This window comes from Ambystoma mexicanum, chromosome 10 (assembly GCF_040938575.1).
Source record: "Ambystoma mexicanum isolate Mex_15411 chromosome 10, UKY_AmexF1_1, whole genome shotgun sequence".
Classification (NCBI taxonomy): Eukaryota; Metazoa; Chordata; class Amphibia; order Caudata; family Ambystomatidae; genus Ambystoma; species Ambystoma mexicanum.
In genome coordinates this window covers 1,504,897,104-1,504,917,914 of record NC_090932.1, presented here as the reverse complement: position 1 = coordinate 1,504,917,914, position 20,811 = coordinate 1,504,897,104, and the positions used below count along the sequence as shown (strand labels likewise).

The 20,811-nt window shown below is 47.0% G+C and overlaps 1 protein-coding gene across 3 annotated transcripts in view; it reads left to right on the top strand.

Moving 5' to 3' along the window:
* The window catches only part of MPHOSPH9 (M-phase phosphoprotein 9), a 1,008,430-nt gene that overhangs the window by 556,090 nt on the left and 431,529 nt on the right, over nt 1–20,811 (top strand). For all 3 annotated transcript variants that reach the window (XM_069619661.1, XM_069619663.1, XM_069619662.1), the window contains 2 exons: nt 9,967–10,054; nt 10,243–10,458. In XM_069619661.1, coding sequence (XP_069475762.1) covers nt 9,967–10,054; nt 10,243–10,458 — 304 coding nt within the window. The remainder of the gene's footprint in view (nt 1–9,966; nt 10,055–10,242; nt 10,459–20,811) is intronic.

Genomic DNA, 20,811 nt, shown 5'->3' with positions numbered 1-20,811 from the left:
CTCAAATATCCTGTTCGCTTGCGGGTGATGAGCAGAAGAAAATGTATGCTTAATATTCAATAAAAACCCCATCTGTTCAAATACTTCATTAACAAAATGTGGCCCATTATTGGTTGTCAGCACTTCACACACTCCCCATCTTTGAAAGACTTTGCGCACTAAAAACTTTGCTCCGCAAGTGGCATCAGGGTGTGTATACGGACCTGCCTCAATCCACCTAGAGAAGGGACACACCACCACTATCCGATAGCTGTATCCAATACACACCTGCAGCATATCAGCATAGTCAATATGTAAATGCTGAAAAGGACCATTCCGTTAACGAATTACTCCTCTAATCGTTCTCAGTGAATGCCCAGTGGTAAACCCTCTGACAGACCATGAAGTTTACTACATAAAATGCAACGCGTTCTAACAAATGTGGAATAAACCAATCTTCTGCAATTGTTGCAGCAAGACTTTCCCTAGTTACATGCCCAGGGTAGTGCAGCTGTTGAGGCACTACCTTTAATAACGCTACTGACATCCCTGGCTTTCCAGTGCTATCCTGCCGCCATAATGCTTTTGTGGGGGATAAAGAGCAACCCCTTTGTTTCCATAGCTCCTGCTCTTCCTGCGGTGCACTGCCTTGAATCTCCATTAACTGTGACTTTCTCTTTGACATTTGGCAAATCAAAACTTGAGATATCTGGAGACTATGCAACCCTCTTGGATTCAACATCTACGGCTTCGTTCCCACAAGAAATAAAATCTGTTCGCTTAGTGTCAGCTGTGCACTTAACAATCACGATGGCTACTGGGAGATGTAGTGCCTTAATAAGCCTGTCCAATTAAGATTCCTGCTGCACTGGAGTGCCGTCCGCACGGAGGTAGCCCCTCCTTTTCCAACGTGCTAACCCTGGGTGTACGGTTGATGTCACATATGCAGAGTCACTGTACACCGTCACTTCATGCCTTTCGTGTTTCACCAGCGCGACAATAAGCGCTACCAATTCTGCTGCTTGCGCTGAAAAGTGAGACGTAGGGCCTCATTACACGTTGTGTGGTAAAAATCGGAATTTTACGGCATGGCGCTATTAGCATGTCCGCCCTCGCTAAAGACCGCTAATAGCGGCCCATTACGAGTTCGCGGACACGAGCATAGCGCCATGCCGTAAATGTCATTACCGCCATGCCGCAAAAGTCCACAAAATGCCCATTACCGGCCTCGACCACAGTGCTGATAGTACCTCCTCCCTCACGCAACATGCTAATAGCGGTCACCACTATTAGCGGACACCGTCAAAAAGCGGAACCGGAAATAGCGTCATCGCACAGGAACGGGAAAGAGAACGGCGGCCATCTTTAAAAACACAATCCAGTGCCATCCTCTGCATCCAGGACATCTTACCGGAGAACTCTGACCAAAAACCATCCAGGACTGCCTGAAGATGTCAAAGGCCCCGAAAAAATCCTCTGACCGACAGCGGAAAGAGAAATTCACACCAGAGGAGCTCATTATGCTGACTAGCACACTTGTAGCCAATGCGGAGGTCGTATTCGCCAATGATATGCGCCGGGCGGCGAGCATCAAGAAAAAGGACATCTGGGACGAAGTAGCCCGCAAAGTAAGTGCAGTGGGGACTACCACCCGCAGCGTGAAGGACTGCCGCAAGAGGTGGGACGACCGTCGGCTACGTGTGCGGAATATCCTTTCAGTCAACCGCAACCTTGCAATGGCCACAGGAGGAGGCGCAGAATCACCTCTGAAGATGAAGGAGTGGGAGGAGACATGTGCCTCCACCATCGGAGTCGAAGCCATAGAGGGGGTCGGAGACATGGAGCATGGTGTGGCCATCTCATCTGATGGAGGTGAGTGAATACGTCAAACAATGCATAGTGAAGGGTGAGGGGGTACCCCAAACACGTGTCGATGACCAAGCCATTGGTCCTGCCACACACATACATGCATGCATCACCATATACACGTGCAATACTGACCCATCTATGCATGACCAACCCGACATCCCCATGACAAGAATCACTGATGAATAGGCCCCAATGCATAGAGCAGCATGACGTGAACATTCTGCATGAGGCACCTAGACCCATTAACGATGATGTACCCTATTCATGTCCTCCACAGGATCACCGACACTGGAGAGACAAGCACCGCAGCACGTACTCCTCCAGCAGCCAAAAAAGCCAGAATGCATGAGAGGGGTGACACCGCCACCACCTCCAGTGGAAGTGGGTGGACAGTCCATCTGCAGAGGGCCAAGGGCAGCAGGAGCACCATTGCATCACAGCCTGAGGGCACGGCTCCTGTTGTAGCCGAACCCACGCAAGTGTGCCCCATCACTGCTGAGATGAGCACGGAGGGCACGCACTCCGCAGCCACCAGCTCCACTGAGGAGGCAGCAGCCACCGCACAGGCCAGTGACGAGGAGGACGCAATCGACGTCCAGAACTCATCCATGTCCCCAGCCCAACATGGTCCATTGAGGGGAGTCCGAGGGCAACGTCCGGATCTGCTACCCAGGGAGCACATGACACCCTCACTGTAGAAGGTGCATGGAGCCCTCAGCTGTCCTCACCGGATGCCGGGTGCATGGACCAGGGCGCGCCGTCCAGCCCAGCGGCATCTACCACCCTGGAAGACCTTGCAACCATCAGCCGGAGGCAGGAAGACATGGCTGCGCTGGTCGCCCAGCATGTGGCCGAGACAGTCCGTCTAAGGGATGACCTCCAAAAATATGCTGGACAAACAAAGGAGGCCATGGAGGCCTGCACTGACAGGATATGCCAGGAGATGGGCCAACTCCGCCAGGCCATTCTACGTATTGGGGACATCATGGAGCAGCATCACCAACCCCCAACACAGGATCGACCGGGAACCTCCTCCTCAACAAGTTCCCAGCAGACCAGCCCCCTGTGCCGCTCACTGCGCAACCTGAGGTGCCCCGCATCACAGCAACCCGATGTCGGTGGGGGCCCTGATGCTTAGCTCCACCAAGGACCAGGTGGCACATGTGGTGCAGGAAACATTATAGACACCATGAGACTCACCTGGGTGTTTTGGGGGGGAAGGGGGTAAGGGTGCATTTGGGTGTTTGGGGGGGAGGGGGGTAAGGGTGCATTTGGGTGTTTTGGGGTGTTGCATTTATTATCACATTCTGTTCAATACACAGTTGTTCTGAAGTTGAAACCCAAGCGTGGTCTCCATCATTGCGTATGTGTCATTTATCTCGGACAGGGTCCTTTATGGTACTCCAAACATGCACCAGGGCAACAATATCCATCTCCGTCCATGCTTTTTCACCTTTGTGCCTGATGGGATTTCAGCATCAGATGCTGACGCACATCGTTGTGCCCTCTTGGCATTGCCTCTTGCATGTTCTGCTGGGGCATTCCACCCGTACTCATCCACATCCCCATCATGCTCTTCTGGTGGTTGCATGTCAATTTCAGGTGGCATTGGCACATTCCGCCATTTGCACATTTTTGGTGCTCTACACATGGCTTGGTTATCTTTGCCACTTTGACACGGCTGTACAGGAGTGCCTCACACAGGCTGCTTAGGCAGCGGAGCACTGTCATTGGAAGTCTGACTGCCAGCTCTATCACGACGCAGGTACGGGGATGTGCAATATTGTTGTCCTCTTCCTGCTGGTTCTGTGGGTTCCGTACAGGGGTTGGGAGCCACCTCCTCAGTGGATCGCTGGCATTGCGTGTATGGTGTGAGGAATGGGTACCTGTTACGGGTCATCTCTGGTGTGGCCTGTTGTTGTTGGTGCTGCACTGCTATCATGTAGTCAAGGCTGTCATGTCATGCTGCTGCTATTGGGGCCATCTTGGTGTGGGAAGGGGTGTGGGTAGGGGTGTGGTGTGCTCTTTTGTGCTGCCTGTCTCCATTGCATGCACCTGTGCTGATTGTGTCCACCTGTAGTTGATGGGTACACTGCTCAGGTCTCTTAACGGGTGCTTTTCGATGCCGTTATTAGCGCCATGCCGGTAAGGGGTTTTTGGGTGTTTTACATGCCGCTAATACCATGTCCGCATGGCTTGTGATGGCCTGGTATTAGCGCCATGGCGCTAATTCCGGCCTGGGGGTTGCGCGCCCGCGCCCTTGCCGCTATTAGTGGCACCGTAATTAACGGGTGCGCAGATAGCGGTGGGTCCGGGTCGTGATTGGTTTAGGGAATTAACGGTACCGGTAAAACTTTACCGGTATTCCATTACCGCACAACGTGTAATGAGGCCCGTAGTCTGGCACTTGCTACAACCTCAAATCCGTCATTTGCTCTGTGCCTCACTATAGCTGCGTCAGAATGTCTTTCTCCACTAGTTTGATAAATTTTTAAAGAACCATCAATAAAGAGAATTTCTCCTCCTGACAAGGCATTTTCTTTTACACAGGGTATATCATCATAAAATTCAATATAATTTGCACAATCATGCACATAGTCACTGTCTGTCACTGATTCAGCTATGAATGTGGCAGGATTCCCTATTTCGTATCAAATGGAGGAAACCCAAAATAGACCACAAGAAGTGGGCACTCTACCTTGTTTTGGGAGGATAAAGCTTTAAATATTACAGAAGGTAGTTAGCAACTCTATCAACAGTTAGACCAAAGGATACAATTAGTCTATAGATAATCAGTTACAAAAATATGAATTTAATCAGAAAATCATTGCTCTAAAAAACAACAAAAAGTTTGTTGTTGGTACAATAGATCAAATGTAAAACACAATAAAACACAAGACTAATAGTGACAAAATGTCCTCAAAAAAGGAGGATAGTGTTACATCTATAAACACAATTAATTCACAACTTGTGAAGCATATGCAGTCTTTCGGTTGTCGAGCCCTATAATGGGGTCCACTGTTTATCTCTAGTAGAACATTATACTAGAATATAAAGCTCAACATGTTTCAGTTCTTTTTTCGTAAATCTCAGAACATTCATCAGGAGATGTGTTATGTCATCAGTTTAACTTAAGAAGCCTCTCTGTGTCACTGGAGTGGAGACCTGCTCTACACTCGGTTTGGAAGCAGCAGGCAGGAGATAAGGCCATGTCTGTCAGATGGTTACACTGGTATTTATTTGCAAGAACCAGGAAATGTTAGTGCACACCACTCTTCAAATCTGAAAAATTCAGAATTTTGAAACAATGTTAAGGTGCAGGGCAGGAACTGTGGTACTGGCACATAACCGGCACAAGATACAAAGGAGAAAAGAAGATCCAAAGTTTGGATCCTCCCATCCCCTGCACACTTTCAAATAGTGTACAAAACAGTCAAAATTTCAATACGAAATTAGCCACATTTTGTCCTAACTAGTAATCAGGAAAACATCCATTCAATTTTCATTAATAAAAATGGAATTTTAATAACAATCGATATCAAACAATTCAATGTACAAGTCCACTTTTTTGGCTGACGCGTTTCGAGGCAACAACCTCTTCTTCTTGAGCCTTATGGACTGCTAAGAGAATATCACATAAAAGTACATATCAGTCTTATGTTCATTAAAAAATTACTTACTGTCTAAGAAGCTAATAAATTTAGAAGAAGTGTATTTAATGAGCCACTGTCGATGTATTATCTCATTAAGCATGTTCAAATCATCTTATCATGGAGCCAGCTGGATGTGACCCTAGTAGGTTGCTAAAAAGCATTCAGTAGCAAATCTAGCAGAGTTACTCAAGGTTACTCAAGGTTACTAAGGGTTAGTCCCTGCGCATGAAGTGTCACCGTTGTTTAATCCCATTGACCCAGTGGAATTAAATAGTATGAGTCAATGTTGCTCACCAACATTTCCTTCATGCCATGCACAAAGTTAGTGGGCAGAGTTCTGCCACCGGACAATTCCTGGAGACAGGGAAGAGCCAAAAGGCATCTGTCAGATGTCCGTGAAGCTCATACACAATGTACATCATATTTGTAGTCAGAGACGTTACCGACCTTTCTTTAGACTTGTCTCAGCATACCCATGTTCCTTAACGTGTGCCAGAGCCCCCACCCCCCAAATAAAAAACTCCAAGTGAAGCTGCAGTTTAAGCCGTGGCTTCTGGCAGCTCTTTTTGCATTCACACAGATTAACTGGTGATGCAAGCAAACACGGTCAAAGCCAAACATTGCACTCTCCTGGTTTATAGCTCAATCTTCATAATTTGTTATCCTCATTTACTTTAAAATGAAAATTACTTCTATATCCCTTGCTTATACAATAATCCTATAAGAATTCTAACAAGTAGTTTCCTACCCATAAGCACTGTAAAAGGCCCCTCACAATTTCCAGTTTGTTCGATTATTCAAGAAATGCTTTCTTCATGTTCCCAAAGTGCCCTGCTATGAGTATGCCTTGTTTACACTCACTGCCTTCATGCGGCAGCTCCCGTCGGCTTCATTCCTTTCCTCGTTCAGCTTCCACTGCCTCCGTTCTTCCCCTGTGGTGGCCGGAGAGAGCACCACTCGCTCTCCTGGGGGTTCACGGCGACCAGAGTACTTCGGCACCCCAGAGCTCCTGCTGCTTGTGCCTGACTTGGAGGGTGTGCAAGCCCTCCAGACCTTCTCTGGGCCAGCCTTGGTGTCCCTTGTCCCTGCTCGACACGGCTTCCAGCACCCGTGTCTCCTGCTCCTGTCTGTCTGGGCCACCTCTCTCCCACACCAGCCGGCTCCAAGCTCCTGCCTGCTGTTTCTCTCCCCTTCTTGTGCACAGGCCGCATTGTTAAACCCATTGGGATTGCTAACTGACCACAGGCAAGGGACATTTAGTTCAATTGCCTGACCATAGGTAAAGGGACATGCCTGGCTGTTCCATCTGGACTCCTCCATAGCTCTCTTCTTCGTCTCAGTACCAGAGTGGTATTTGGGGAGGTTTATATCAAAGGAATGAGGATGGGTCCTCCTAGTTGGTCTCTTCCTCGTCTCAGTGTTGAAGTGGTATTTCTGGGGAACCTTTTGTGGCGGCAAAAAGGGGAAAGGCTGACCATAACCTACAAATGTTGTTGGGACAGAAGGTTCATTTTGAAAAGGGAATGCGAGATAGCATGTCTCACCCAAGGACGTCCTCTCCCCAAGTTTCCTTGACCTAGGTGATCCACCCTTGTATATCCACCCCCAGGTTTGGGATCCAAAAGTGATGATTTGAGAGGAGGATTCTGGGGGAAAAGAAGGGAGGACGCCTTCAGGTTCCTCACAGCCCTTCCTCAACTCCCAGGTCTTTGAGCTCTCACTCCCAGTACGCACCGTAGCCATGGACATAGTGTATAAAAGTCTTACCCAGCGGATCATAGGGTCCCCAAAGCATTGCAAAGCCGCTTACACACTGAATCAAATGCCTTAACAGCATCTATCGAAACCACTGTGTATCGTTTGTCTAGGTCTCTAATCCTGTCAATGACATGATGTAAACGTTGCAAATTGTGCAAAGTATTTCTGTCGGTTACTAATCCATTCTGGTCTTTATGGATAAGGGAAGTTATCACCCTCTGTAACCTACTCTCCAGAATTTTAAGATCCTGATTCAGCATTGAAAGGGTCCTGTGTGAGCCTCTGCCACGCGCCAATGCACTTCTGTAACAGAGATATCAAGTCCGACTCCCCTTCGTGGTCCAGTTCAGGAGCATTTTTTTGCCATATCGATATCCGCTTCTTTGCGACTCCGATCCGCCAGCAGAGATTTCCGCACACCCATTGTAGCTATCGACTCCCCCCCTAATCACTACTTTACAAGACTCCCAGATCGTCCTTTTAACTCTTCATGCTACCTTCATTTACCTAAATAAATGCACTGATTATGCTATTCAAATGGTCTCTAAACGGTTCGTCCGTCAGCGCCTCAGCTCTCAATCTCCATGCCAGGAGAGGGGGTCGGGCCCACGCAAGACCCAAGTAGCGAAGAGCTGTATTGTCATTGCTCACAGTGTAGAGCATGGTCTGATATTGAACATCCAAGATGGCACACATCAAAGAACTTGAATCTGTTCTCCCGGCCCGTGAACATATAGTCGATCCGTGTGAAAACACTATGTGGCACAGAATAATGTGAGTATCCCCATGTGAACCTCCCTCTTAATATCAACTAGGGCCAGGTCATTCAATATCCTCCCTAGAGTTATTGCCGCTGGGGATGGGCAAGTGTATTTAACAGGAGATCTATCAATCAGTGGGTTGAGGGTACTGTTAAAATCACCACCCCATATCCAAAGGCTGTCCTGAAATGGGCCCAGCGTCCTGTATAACGAGTGGAAAAAAGAGGCATTGTGGTTGGGTGTGCATGTATCAATAATGCATAACTCCCTATGTTCAATATGTACGAGAACCATCCTACCCTTGTGGTCAATTTGAGCCTCCACGAAAAAAAGATCAGCACCTTCCTCCCCCGGCATACGTGCAATATATGTTGTATACTGTCCTTCAAGAGGGCGCATACATCCTTCCAAACCAAAACCTATCTGTTATGTATGCCTGTTCTGTTCTGCCAGGTTCCGAAATGTTGTTACAAAGTCCTGTTTCCTGGGGGAGTGTTTGAAGTTGGAAGTGGATAACCTCTAAGTGCATAATAGGTACTCCTGAAATCAGTATGCACTTCACTATTACTAGATCAAAAAGAACATCCTACATCTAGCTTGAAAGAGTTTCCTTCTTCAAAGCTAATTCCATATTCAACTATTATCTGTGTGAACTTAATACCCATGTGTACAAGTCACTTTTTCTGTCAATAAACCTATTTAACAAAATATTCAGCAACTCCCCTAACCAAATTCTAACATTGTCAACCAGACGTCTATCCCCTATTGTTTGTGAAATGATCTTGCCTTCCTACAGAGGAATCTTTACATATGTGATATGTTGAATTTACAAGTTATTACTGCCTGCTTTAAAAACAAAGAAACACTTCAGCAGTAATGTTTGTCTGCAGTACTGTTTTTCTGCAACCCTCCTTGGGGAAAATAAACTTTTACAGTTATTTGCCAAACCATCCTGCTGTAAATGGAATAAGAGTAGTTCTTTCCTACACCTGCCAGAATAACATGCTGAGCATGATTGATTCCACTGTGTCCCCATCACATCAGCACAAACCTCCATCTGATCCCGATCTTTTCCATGAAATTTCCATAGGGCCCGGCTAGTAGCAGTTGTATAAATCAGTTTCATAATTGCTCTTGTCTTTGTTTCTCTATATAATCACTTAATATGGTTCAGCACTTCATTAACTGAGCAACGACACATAGATTTGAACAGTTTAAATAATATTAACCATGTATATACAGCCAAGCAACACCACAAACCACATTTGATGTTGGGGTAAATGGAGCAAATAATAAATGTTGCTCTTGTCGAACCCAATACAACTCGATTTGCTTGTGAAGATCTTTTCCGAATCATCAGTTAAGCACAGAAACCCTTGTGTAACTGCTTTGGTATTGGTGTACAATGTCAATGGCACATCTATTCAACCATCCTAGCCTGGATTGGTTAGCCCCTGAGTAATGATGCAAATCCATTATGTGGCCTTGTGGCCTTACGTCCAGGGAGTTACAATTCTTAATGGCAAGGGAGTAGCCTTACCCAACAACGCAAGCCAACACAAGTTTAGTGTGCTGTCTATTTCATCATTTGTGTATGTCACATATACGTCACAGTGGACCAGACTGGTTGTAGCAGGCAGAGTGACCCCAAACCTAGCCTTGTATACCGATAACTATAGAGGTACCTCCCGTTCTTGTAATAAAAGCCATAAATATTAGCTGCACAAAAACAAATGTTAGAAGATCTCGGGGATCCTCTTCAAGCCTTTGCAGTATGATTCCCACTTTGTTAAATGATCATGGAGTGAGAACTATTTCTTCTCTGCTTGGGCAATATGTTCCTGCATGCACTAGTATATTCTGTTTAAATGTCCTTTACTTCTTTCTTGTGTACCTTTTCTTTAAACTTTAATTTTGACTTTAATACAGTGTTATTATTGTTCTAGATGTGATCAGTTAGAGAATGCGCTAACTCAAGCTAGCACTCGCCTGCGAACTCTTGAAAACAAGAACAATAGCCTGGAAATGCAAGTGGTATGTATACAGTTCATACTTTTACAAACTGCTTTGTCAATTGCTGAGTGCATGTTGGTTTTTTTTAATTTTATTTTTTATCTTAGTTCAATCTAGAATCGATGCACCAATGAGTTATTTGTTTTCTCATTCCTCCTTTATTATTTGCTCTGAAATTATTTTGTATACCTTTGTTTGTTGTCCTCTAGGTGGACTGGAGGGAGCGCTTCCATGCAGTTACCAGTACCTCCAGCGTTTTACAGGGACGTGTTGAGGAAATGAGAGCAAGCAATAAAGAAAAGGAGAACACCATCAGCAGGTTGGAATCTCGACTCAAAGACCTAGAAGACGCTTTCCAGAAGTCGTGCAAGCTGTCGGAGGAGAAAGATGGCATTATTAAACAGGAACAAAAGAGATTTCAAGATGTAAGCAAAGAAAAATTAACTTGTCGGTAGTATGTGTTTTGTACTCCTTGTGCAGGCATGTTTGATATCTCCAGGTAAGATGCAAGCTGCGTGGTATTTCTTTTGCTAAATGCAGACTTCCATACCCTCTCATGGCTGTTCATACTAAATTCAGTGGGTACGGAATTGCTTTTTTGAATTTCCAAGGATGGTACCTTAATGTGCAAGGAGGGGTGTGGTATCACATAGAATTTCTTTAACATATACATGGGCACAACCTAAAATAGCTCTATGCAAAGTTGCCCAGTGTTGCATGCCTATCACCACTTGGTACACTGGTTTATGTCCTGAACTCCACCAGTGGTTGTCTAAAATGAGTTTGGTGGTGGTAGCTCACTCCTGTTGTGAGTTATGTGTCTCCCTTAGTATTAGAACGATCCCATAACAAATGGCAGACTACCAATTTGATATTTTACACAACTTTATTGGTTTGGGCCTCAGTTGTGACAGGGTTAGGAATACTGAGATTGTTGATGTAGTCGCTTCTCTCCCTTGTGTGTCCCTCTGTTTCTCTACCTTTGAATGAGGTTAGGAAACAAAGTTAAAGTGATTACGATGTTACTTGTCATTGTCAAAATGTCAGAAATGTATTATTCAGTTGGGTACGTGTAGTAGTTCCTTGCCCCCTCAATCCAGCTCCTCTGCTGTGGGCACCCAAATGCCTAAAACATATAGCCTTATTTTGAAAAAGAGTAAATGTCATAGAGGAGACCCACTGCATTTGCACTTTTATGCAAAATGGCCCCCCTACATGCAATTTGTCTTTTGCACTGCACAGTGGAAAAATAGGAGACATTGCCTTTACACTTTACTTTGGCTTTTGGGGTGCAAAAGATGCATTTACAGTGCTTTCCTGTGTGATCCTCTTTTAGCAGGTGCTAAAGATGTGTATTCCATAGGAATCAATTTGTTTTTTATGCTATTGTGAAAATGGCATGTACGGCGGAGCAGAATGAAAGTCGGAAATGAGATGTACGTTCCATGGCCCATCTCCACCCCCAAAAACCTGCCAAAGCGTATAAAAAGGTCTTAAAACAAGTTCAACAGCTCATCTTTGGCACCTTTGTTCCCTCTCTCAGGATCTGGAAAATGAGACCCTATATGTTTGTGAAATCGGTCTTCGATGAAAACATGATGTTCAATCTTCCCAAACCTCAAGCGAACTCGATACAATAGAGGTGTAAATGAATGTAATGGATATAAAATGCACTGTGCTTCAGGTTGAGTCTAGAAAGTACAATCCTTTCTAAAACGAGGAAGAGTAAGGACAAAGATTTTCCTCTCAGAAGCACCTCCCATTCTTCCAATATATGTTCTGCAGATGTAGGACAAGGTCCACTACACTAAATGAAACCAATGCAGAATGGATTTTCAGATGAAAATGCAAATCCTGTGCGAGAGCGAGCGGGACAGACCGGTATGAACTGCTCACGGCCAAAGATACCAACTCGGATGAAAACAATGTCTAGACACCATATACAATATCTCTTGATGCAGAATTCCATTTTGTGTGTTCTCCTGTCTCATTTGCTAGGACCCCTAAACATTTTGATTTTTCCTGTCACTGTATTCTTGTGGGCAGATGGACTGTCCTATGGTAGACCGCATGGCTCCTTTGTTCCCAGAGGGATTATATCATCCTACAATCCTGTTTTGGAGTAGTCTGGTGGCAGCTGTTATTCAGTTTTGGCTAGGGATACATCTGGTCTAACCATATTTGTATCCCAATGTATCAGTGTGGTAGCATTTGTGGTACTCGTTTCTTTTATTTTATTTTTTTTAATTTGAATTTATTAAGTTTTCCAAAAACATAAGGCAAGGCATTACAGAACAGTATTTAAGGTCAAACAAAATATGTTGTGTACAGTCCAAACGTTCCTGCCCTTCCATAAAAAATGAGCCCCCTTTATTCAAATGAGGTTTCTCCCCCTCACATCCCCCCACCCTGAAACATTGCCTCTTTATTCGTTTACTGTCCTGCTTATACAAAGGTTGGCTTGCTTGGTGTGCACTATAACATATACAATATTCTCAGGAAGATAGGTTGGTTCTGCGTGAAGTTCTCCTGATCATTGTGTATGCCCATTACAATATAACAGATCACAGTATTCTCCTCAGAGGGATAGGTGCAGTGTTAGCATTTAGTCCACATCCAAGTGTTTAGTTCCTGGCACATATTGCGAAACAAAGTCACTCCAAAGTATATCACATTGTGCGGATGTTCCGTGCAGTGTTGAAGTTATCTTTTCCTTAACACAAATGCTCAATGCAACATTAGCCCATTTGCACTTGCTTGGTATGTTCTCAGACTTCCATTTGATGACTATAGTGGCTCGGGCCGCTAACAGGAGATGAGCAGCCAGCCCCTTGACACTATTCCTTTCGTCCTCACATTGCTCAAACCCAAAGAGAATCAAAAAGGGGTCTGCAGACCACTGAATGCCATTGAGATCTCTGATCCATCCAAGAACTTCGTCCCAGTATAACTTGATCCTGGGGCATTCCCACCACATATGCCAGTAGTCGGCTATCCCACCACATTTAAGTCAGCAGAGTGGACTTAGTGACTGGAACATTCGGGAAAGCCTGAGAGGGTCATATTGCCATCTGTGTAGCAGTTTATTTGCGTGGAGTTTGTATTGGCTAGATATAGAAACCCTGGGGGCGGCCCTGCACATTCTTCCCCACATATTCGGTGCAATTTCGTCACCCAAATCTTTCTCCCATCTGCTCTTCAGGGGTAACGTGGATCCCTTCCGTGCCTCTATCAGTTCTTCATACATGGCATATATTCGCCCCTTCATTTCTGTTCTGGAGTTTAGGAGCTTCTCAAAGGGGGTGAACTCCCTGTCCACACTACCCCTCCACTCATCCTTTCTCAGGACTCCCTTAATCTGCAGGAAGTGGAAGACTGACAGAAAGCCCAACCCGAGAGCCTCGCTGAGTTCCATAATTGTGATGAAGGATCCATTCCTCCAGAGCTGACCTACCCTCTCCAGTCCAGCTTCAAACCATGGTTGGAATCTGTCCAAATTGGGAATACTTTCCCTGATGCCGGGAGCCCATAGATGACTGAGGGGGGACGGCCATGAGGTAACTTTCCGCATATCACTTTTCTCCCTCCATATTTCCCAGATGGTCCCCAGTATCGGTTGTTCTCTTAGCCGCCGTATCAGTTTATCCCTAGGCACCCACAACCACTGGGAGACTGTTGCTGGCATCAAATAGTGATTGTCCATTGCAATCCATTGGGGTTCTTTATGATTTCGAAGGTGTGGGATCAGAATTTGTAGTTGGTCAGCCTGATAATATTTCTGCAGGTCCGGTAATCCCATCCCCCCCCTTGTCTTTAGGTAATGCCAACATGTCATAGGCTACTCTTGCTTTCTTTCCCTGCCACAGGAACTTTACTATTGCCCTTTTGACCTCATCAGAGAGCATCAGCATTTTTATTGGGAGCATCCGAAAAGGGTAGAGAAAGCTGGGAAGACATACCATTTTGATCACAATGAGCCTGCCCAACCATGATATCGTCAGTTTTTCCCATTTGTTGAGATCTGCGTGAAATTGTGAGAGGAGTGGCGGGAAGTTGGCTTCATAGAGTTTGGTGATGTCCCTTGTGATGTGTATCCCCAGGTATCTGAACTTGACGCTTTCTAGGAGAAGCCCCAGAGGAGAGAGTCTGTCAATATCTGCTTTTGTGGTCTCATGTAGGGGCAATAGGATAGATTTGGCTTGATTGATTTTGTAACCTGAGAGATTCCAGTATTCCTCAATCAGTTGGATTGCTCTCGGAATGGAGGATGTGGGGTTTGGTATGTGCAAAAGTAAGTTGTCCGCATACAGGGCGACCTTCTATTCTACAGGTCCTAGTCAAAGTCCCTCAACTCGGTGGTCATCCCTTAACTTCTGGGCTAACGGTTCCAGTGAGAGTGCACAGAGTATTGCAGAGAGGGGGCATCCCTGTCGTGTACCTCTATTCAATCGAAACCAGCGAAAGTATTCCCCATTCACGAAGACAGAGGCCTTGGGTGACGTATATACCGCCTCAATCCCGCACCTGAATTTCAGTCCTATTCCGACTTTGCGGAGGACTGCCATCAGAAAGCCCCATTCAACCCTGTCAAAGACCTTCTCTGCGCCGACCGACAGGAGGGCGGGGTCGTTGGTCATGGTTTGGGATGCATTGATTAAATGTAGAGTCTTCCTCATGGTGTCTGCTCCCTGTCTACCCAAAATGAACCCAACCTGGTCTGCATGTATTAAATGTGGGTCTCTAGTCGGGCTGCATGGATTCTAGTATATATTTTGGCGTCGATATTTAGCAAAGATATGGGGCGATATGAGCCGCAATATTTCGAGTCTCGTCCCTCTTTCAGTATCACCGAAATTAGGGCTCGAACAAAGGAGTCTGGGGCCTTCCCGGTGTCAAGGATCTCATCGAATAGTTCCACCATAAAGGGTAGGAGGAGGGAAAGGAATGTTTTATAGAACCCGGCAGTGTAGCCATCTTCTCCAGGGGCGTTGCCTAAGGAAAGTCTCTTAACTGCATTTTTAACTTCCTCTTCAGTTATCAGACTCTCTAATACCCGGGATTCATCTCTTGACAACTTCAGCATTTTTACCTAGGATAAGTACTCTTCAGTCCCCAATTCTTCGGGTTGAGCCTCTGATCTATATAAGGCTTCATAGAATGTGGCAAAGGCTTCAGGAATTTCTGCTTCGGTTGCAATTGGGGAGGTCTCCCGGATCTCTATCGCTAGGACCCTTCGTTCGGTTCCTTGGTCACGTAGTCTGGCTGCTAATCGGGCATCCGCTTTATCTCCCTTCTCATAGGTTTTTTATCTCAGGAGCTGTAATATATGGGCTATCAGCCTGTGTTCCAGCAGGCGAAGCTCTCCCCCCTTCTTTTTTGCTTCCAATATCTTATCTGCATTCCCACTCCCATCTTTCCTTACCTCTTTGTCCAAGCGACAAATCTCACTTCCAAGTCTGTTTTCCACCAAATTCCTTTCTCTCTTTTTGCCGGCCCCTTCTTTCATCAAGATACCGCGCCAAGTTGCTTTCCCAGCTTCCCACACTGTTAATTTGGAGACCTCCCCGGTGTTATTCTTTTTAATATATTCAATGATCTCAGTCTCCATCTCTGTTTTGAAAACCGGGTCTTTCCAGCGGTTTTCAGTGCATCGCCATCGACCCCCCGTCTTGGCTAAGGTGTCCAAGTTGTTGTCAACTGTGACCATATCGTGGTCAGACCAGGTGATCAGAACAATTTCCGATCTCTTAGTAGCATCATATACCTCTCCTGTTAAGTATATGTCATCCATTCTAGTGAAGGTGTTATGGGGGGCAGAGTAGAAGGTGTACCCTTGTTTGTTTGGATGGAGTTCCCGCCATGCGTCTCTCAAGCCATAAGCTCTGAGCATGTTCGCCACCTCGGTGCGCCCTCCCTCCACTGGATCCTTGGTGTTAGGATTACCTGCTTTCCTGTCCAAATTGGGGTCTGCCCATAAATTCAGGTCACCCCCAAGTAGGACATGACCAGAGGCCTCCAGCATGATTTTGGGGAATGTCTTGGCCAGGAATCTAGATTGTCCCATGTTGGAGGAGAATATGGGAGCTAATTTAATGTTCACTTTTCCTACAGTGCCGACTACAAGCAGAGCGCGCCCCTCCACATCTGCCCAGATCTTAGTGGTCGTGAAGCTTAGTCCTTTCTTGATAAGTATCCCCACTCCTCCCTTCCTTAGGGGTCCAGAGCCCCAAAACTCTAACCCTGTTCGTAACCCTAGAAGCCTCCGTTCCTCCCCCCTGGCATATTTTGTTTCTTGCAGGAAGAGGACATACAATTTCGCACTACGGAATTCCTGATATACCAGAGATCTCTTGGTTGGAGAATTGAGTCCTTTTTTATTGAGTGTGCCTACCCTGAGGAGGTTTTGCATCTGTTGGTTTGTTTCAGCTGCCATCTGTGATCGCGCATGCTAGGTGACGCCTTTGCAAAGAATAACAACCTAGGGAGCTATTGGGCCACCATGTGCGTACCAGTTCAAACCATTGCGAAGTTTCTGTTTCCGACCCCCCTCGCACCTCCACCCACCCTCCCATCACCACCTAATTTGCACTCCCCATTCCCAGTTGGTGGCGTCTGAACAGGATCAGTTGGGAACGTTGCTCCAAACTCGGACCACCAGTGGAGACTGTTAACTCACGGTCCCTTAATAAACATTCTCAATAACATTTGAGCCCCCTTTCCATTCCCCCACCCCCCTTCCCTTATTCAAAACATAGATTCCTCAATAAAATTTTCAAAAATTAGTACCATACCAACGTCCGTTCTCGGTCGTGTGCCCGCTCTTTTCACCAAGAGGGGCGGCTGGGTAAGTAGAAGTTCGCCTGCATCCAAGTTTGGTGTGACCCGCATCACAGAAGGACTGTTGAGCTGCCTGCTGTCGGATCATGGTGTCAAACTTTGGAGTTCTCACTCAGACATCTATCAGGGTCACTTATCGCCTTCGGGTGTGGCATTCCCTCTTCTGTACTTCCTTGATCCCTTCACCCTTCTCCTTCTTGGTCCCTGAAGTTCCTATTGTTTATCACTCTGTCCTGCCTCCTCCTGATCTTTACCTTCACCACGCCTCTCCAGAGGTTCAGCGGTGCAGTTGCGAATCTCCCTTTCGGATCTCAATCGTATTTTCCTGCCTTCATGTTCGAAACAGAGGGAGAAGGGACAGCCCCATCTATATCTGGTTCCGCGCTCCTTGAGCCATTTAGTGAGTGGGCCGCACATTCGCCTCAGGGCCAAGGTCAAGGATGATCAAGGATGATAGGTCCTGAAAGATAGTGATCTGTGCTCACCAGGGTGATTGATCCACTTGTCTTGGCCTTTTCTAGAATTCTGACTTTATCTTGATATCTATGGAAATGGGCAAGGGCTGATCTTGGTCAGCCCGTTGGGCCGCTGGCTCTGTGTATCCTTTCCGTCTTGGGTTCATCAATTTCCTCATCTGCGACCAATAGTTTAATTATATCGTGGATTGTTCTCCTGATCTCGCCGTTGTGTTCCGGGATGCCAAAGAAGAGCAGATTATTTCTCCTTTCGCGATTTTCCAAGTAATCCTTTTTGAGTCTAAACTTTTCCTCTCTTGCTTCCCTTATTCGTAGATCCATCTGGGTTTCGAGGGTATCTATGGAGGCTTGGTTGTTTTCTACTCCCTCGAGTCTTTCTTCAATCCTGTCCATTTGTTGCGTGATCTTATCTATCTTCCCCCCTATATTGGCACCCATGTTCTTTATTTTGCTCAATGTCTCCTTTGGTCACTGCCGCTTCTGTCACTGAGGCTTCCATGTTCTGTATACCCGCAATTCCGATGACGGGAGGGTGGAGAGTAGGCGAATTTGGCCAGTCGCAGTTTAATGTCCATATAAATTGAGGGAGGTCCTGGCCCACCTCGTCCGACGGATTGTTTGGTGGTCCTAAAAGAGCTGGCAAACCTCGACAACCGCCGTTGATTTAATGAGGCACATGCCCCGTTTCCGGGGGAACCAACCTTTCGGAAGAGAGGATAGTCCCCTTACTTCACACGTGAGCGATGAATTTGGGTGCAGCGAGGTCTCGGACGTAGTCGCTTCGCCGCTGAGAGCAGGTGCGTGGTCTAATTCGGCCTACTGTGATGTTTCCTGGGGGCTGAACAAGTAGCACACAGCTGGTATCCCTTCACAAGTGATTCTCAGACAAGAGTAGGATTGGTTCAGGGGAGGTTCGACCTCTTGGTGGTGGTTCTTTGTGCGGATTGTGTTTTCCTTTCGATAGCTCTAAGGGGTGAGACTGTCAGTCTACTGTCCCCGCCCCTTATGCGTCTGAACAATGTGGATCGAAGGATTGCAGAATGATTCCATGAGTTCTTTTCAATCTATGTCATTCGTAGATCTCACTGCTCCTGGCCTATGGGTCCCACCGTTCCTTAGTGTTTGATCCGGGGGTGCAGATTCAATCTTAAGTTAAGGTGCAACACCTTAACTGGTCTCCTGTCCTAGGACTCTGAGCTCAGTGGGTGGGTCTATTTGAGGAGTCTGTCTCCCGGGGTCGATCAAGTGCCCAGAACAACAGTACCCTTCAGGGTATGCTCTGAGGCGGCTCTGGAAAAGGACCGGATTTATTGATTTATTATCTCATGGGTTATCGTATATTCGGGTGTCCTCCAACACATGCCTAGGATAAGGGGATGAGTCAGCGTGAAGGCGATCCCCGTGTGAGGCAGTTCCTGTTGGATTCCCCCTCAACTAGTTCTTGAGAGGTTGCAATCTGTATAATGGCTGATTTCCACAGACGAGTTGTTTGGTGGTCCCAGCGGGGTGTTTACTTGCTGAGACCCTCGGTTCCCAGTTACCGGGTCTTATTTGTGGAAAGTGCCCTGAGATGGCGCTAGGTGCTATGTATCCCTCTCTGTGCCTTATTGTCTTTGTGACTTTGCAATGGTTCTATTGTTAGGACGGTTTCCTCTTACTTAGCTAGCGTTCGTAGCGTGTGTGGTGGCACAGTCTCTAACCGGGCCCGGTGGGGTCCGCTGCATGCGGTGAGCGGCCAAGGTGCTCAGGATCCTATTACGTGTGTTTGATGCTGGAAGGCCGCACATACAGCTTAGATTACTGCACCACCCTACATTGGCTCTTGTCACCTATGTGTTATGTCCAGTCGCAGGTGTTGGGGCAACCTGACTTGCCCTCCAAATATTTTCTGTCCCTCGTTGTCCTTGCATCAACGGCTTATGGAGGAGGAGGCGGGTGTGTGGAATCCGCTCTAATGCAATGCTTATGGGCACACTACTCATTACTTCTTGGCTGCAGCAGGGGGAGTCCAGGCCAGCCTCAGAGGCCCTACTTCCCAGACCTCGAGTCTACTGGGCACACTGAGAGCCTCCGTTAAGTTTTCATGCGCGCTGGAGAGGGAGCCCCTTTGAATACACACATGCGTTTAAGTGTTCGCTGGTCTGGCATTTCGTGGTGGGTTAACCTCTGGATGAAGCCCGCCACGGATCTCTCACCAGAGGAGGATCGGAGCACTGCCCGGGAGAGGGGGTGCAGGGCTCACCTTCAATACGTCATTGTGCCAGGGGAACCCCGATCCTGACGTTCACAGAATGCTCGGTGTGTGCTCCTGCGGCAACACGGGAGAGCCGCGGGTCCAAGAATCAATGTCTATACTCAGGTCGGGGTCGAGTTGAACACCTCGAGGTTTCTTCTTGAGGTTCTATCTTTCGTCGCCAACCTTGCCGGCCCCTTCGCATGTCCTGCAGGAGTTCACCACAGAGACACACGTGCCGGGTCTGGTTTTGCTTCTCGTAGCTCCCAGTGTATTGGGTGGCTGCCTTCACACAGACATTTCTCCATGAAATCTTGTCCGATTTTCTTCGAATTTCGCCCTGTCAGTGGGGGGCATGTTCGTACCACCTGTCACTGCTTTCGTGCCAACTGGGGGTGGGGTCCGGAAGTGGGGGCTCAATCCATATCAAGGACCAGAGAGGGCAGAGCTCACACGGAGGTGAGGAGCATCCGTGTGCCCCCCTGGTGGCCAGTCCCTCCATTTATTTTTTAAGATCTACTCCTGGTCATTTAGCTTTGGGTACTCTTTTCTGTCAGGACCACGAGGCATGCCTAAAACAGTTATTGCGCTGGCACGGGCTCACCTTGCACCCAAACCTGCATCCTCTAGAGTGGTTTCAACTAACCTAGTATCCTGGCCAGCATGCATCCTGGGTGGACATGAGTTTGGCAGTTTTTCACGGCAACCTAATTGGCCGGCTGCCAAAACTTGATGTGTCTGCCTGGTGTGCGATTGTACGGCTGGCATTTGTTATGAGTGAGTTATCTTGCATATCTAGGTGAGACCCTGCCCATTCCTAAGATTCTTACCTGAATTGCTGGAGGATTATCACAAAGATGGGGTATAATTTCTGAAGACCAGATATGGCCATATTGGCTTGACTGGCTCCTTTGACTTGTCCCCAATTTCTACTTTTGTATGCTGAACATCCTTGGACGGCTGTTCTCTTCCTCTTGCCTGTACTCCTTGCTCTCCCTGGCTGGAATCGTTTCTTGGTTTTTCCTTTTTGACCTACCTGATAAATCCTTTTGGTACAAGCGCCTTGAGATGGGGCACCTCCTTTGCCTAGAAGAATGGTGTGTTGGCGCTCACCACTACTCTTGGCTCATCCTCAGTGGCCTCCATCCATTACTCCCGTGCTGGGACCGTACTTTATGCTTGGCTCCCTTGTTTTTCCTTTCAAGCTGCGGAGATCTCCTTGGGCGCGTTCC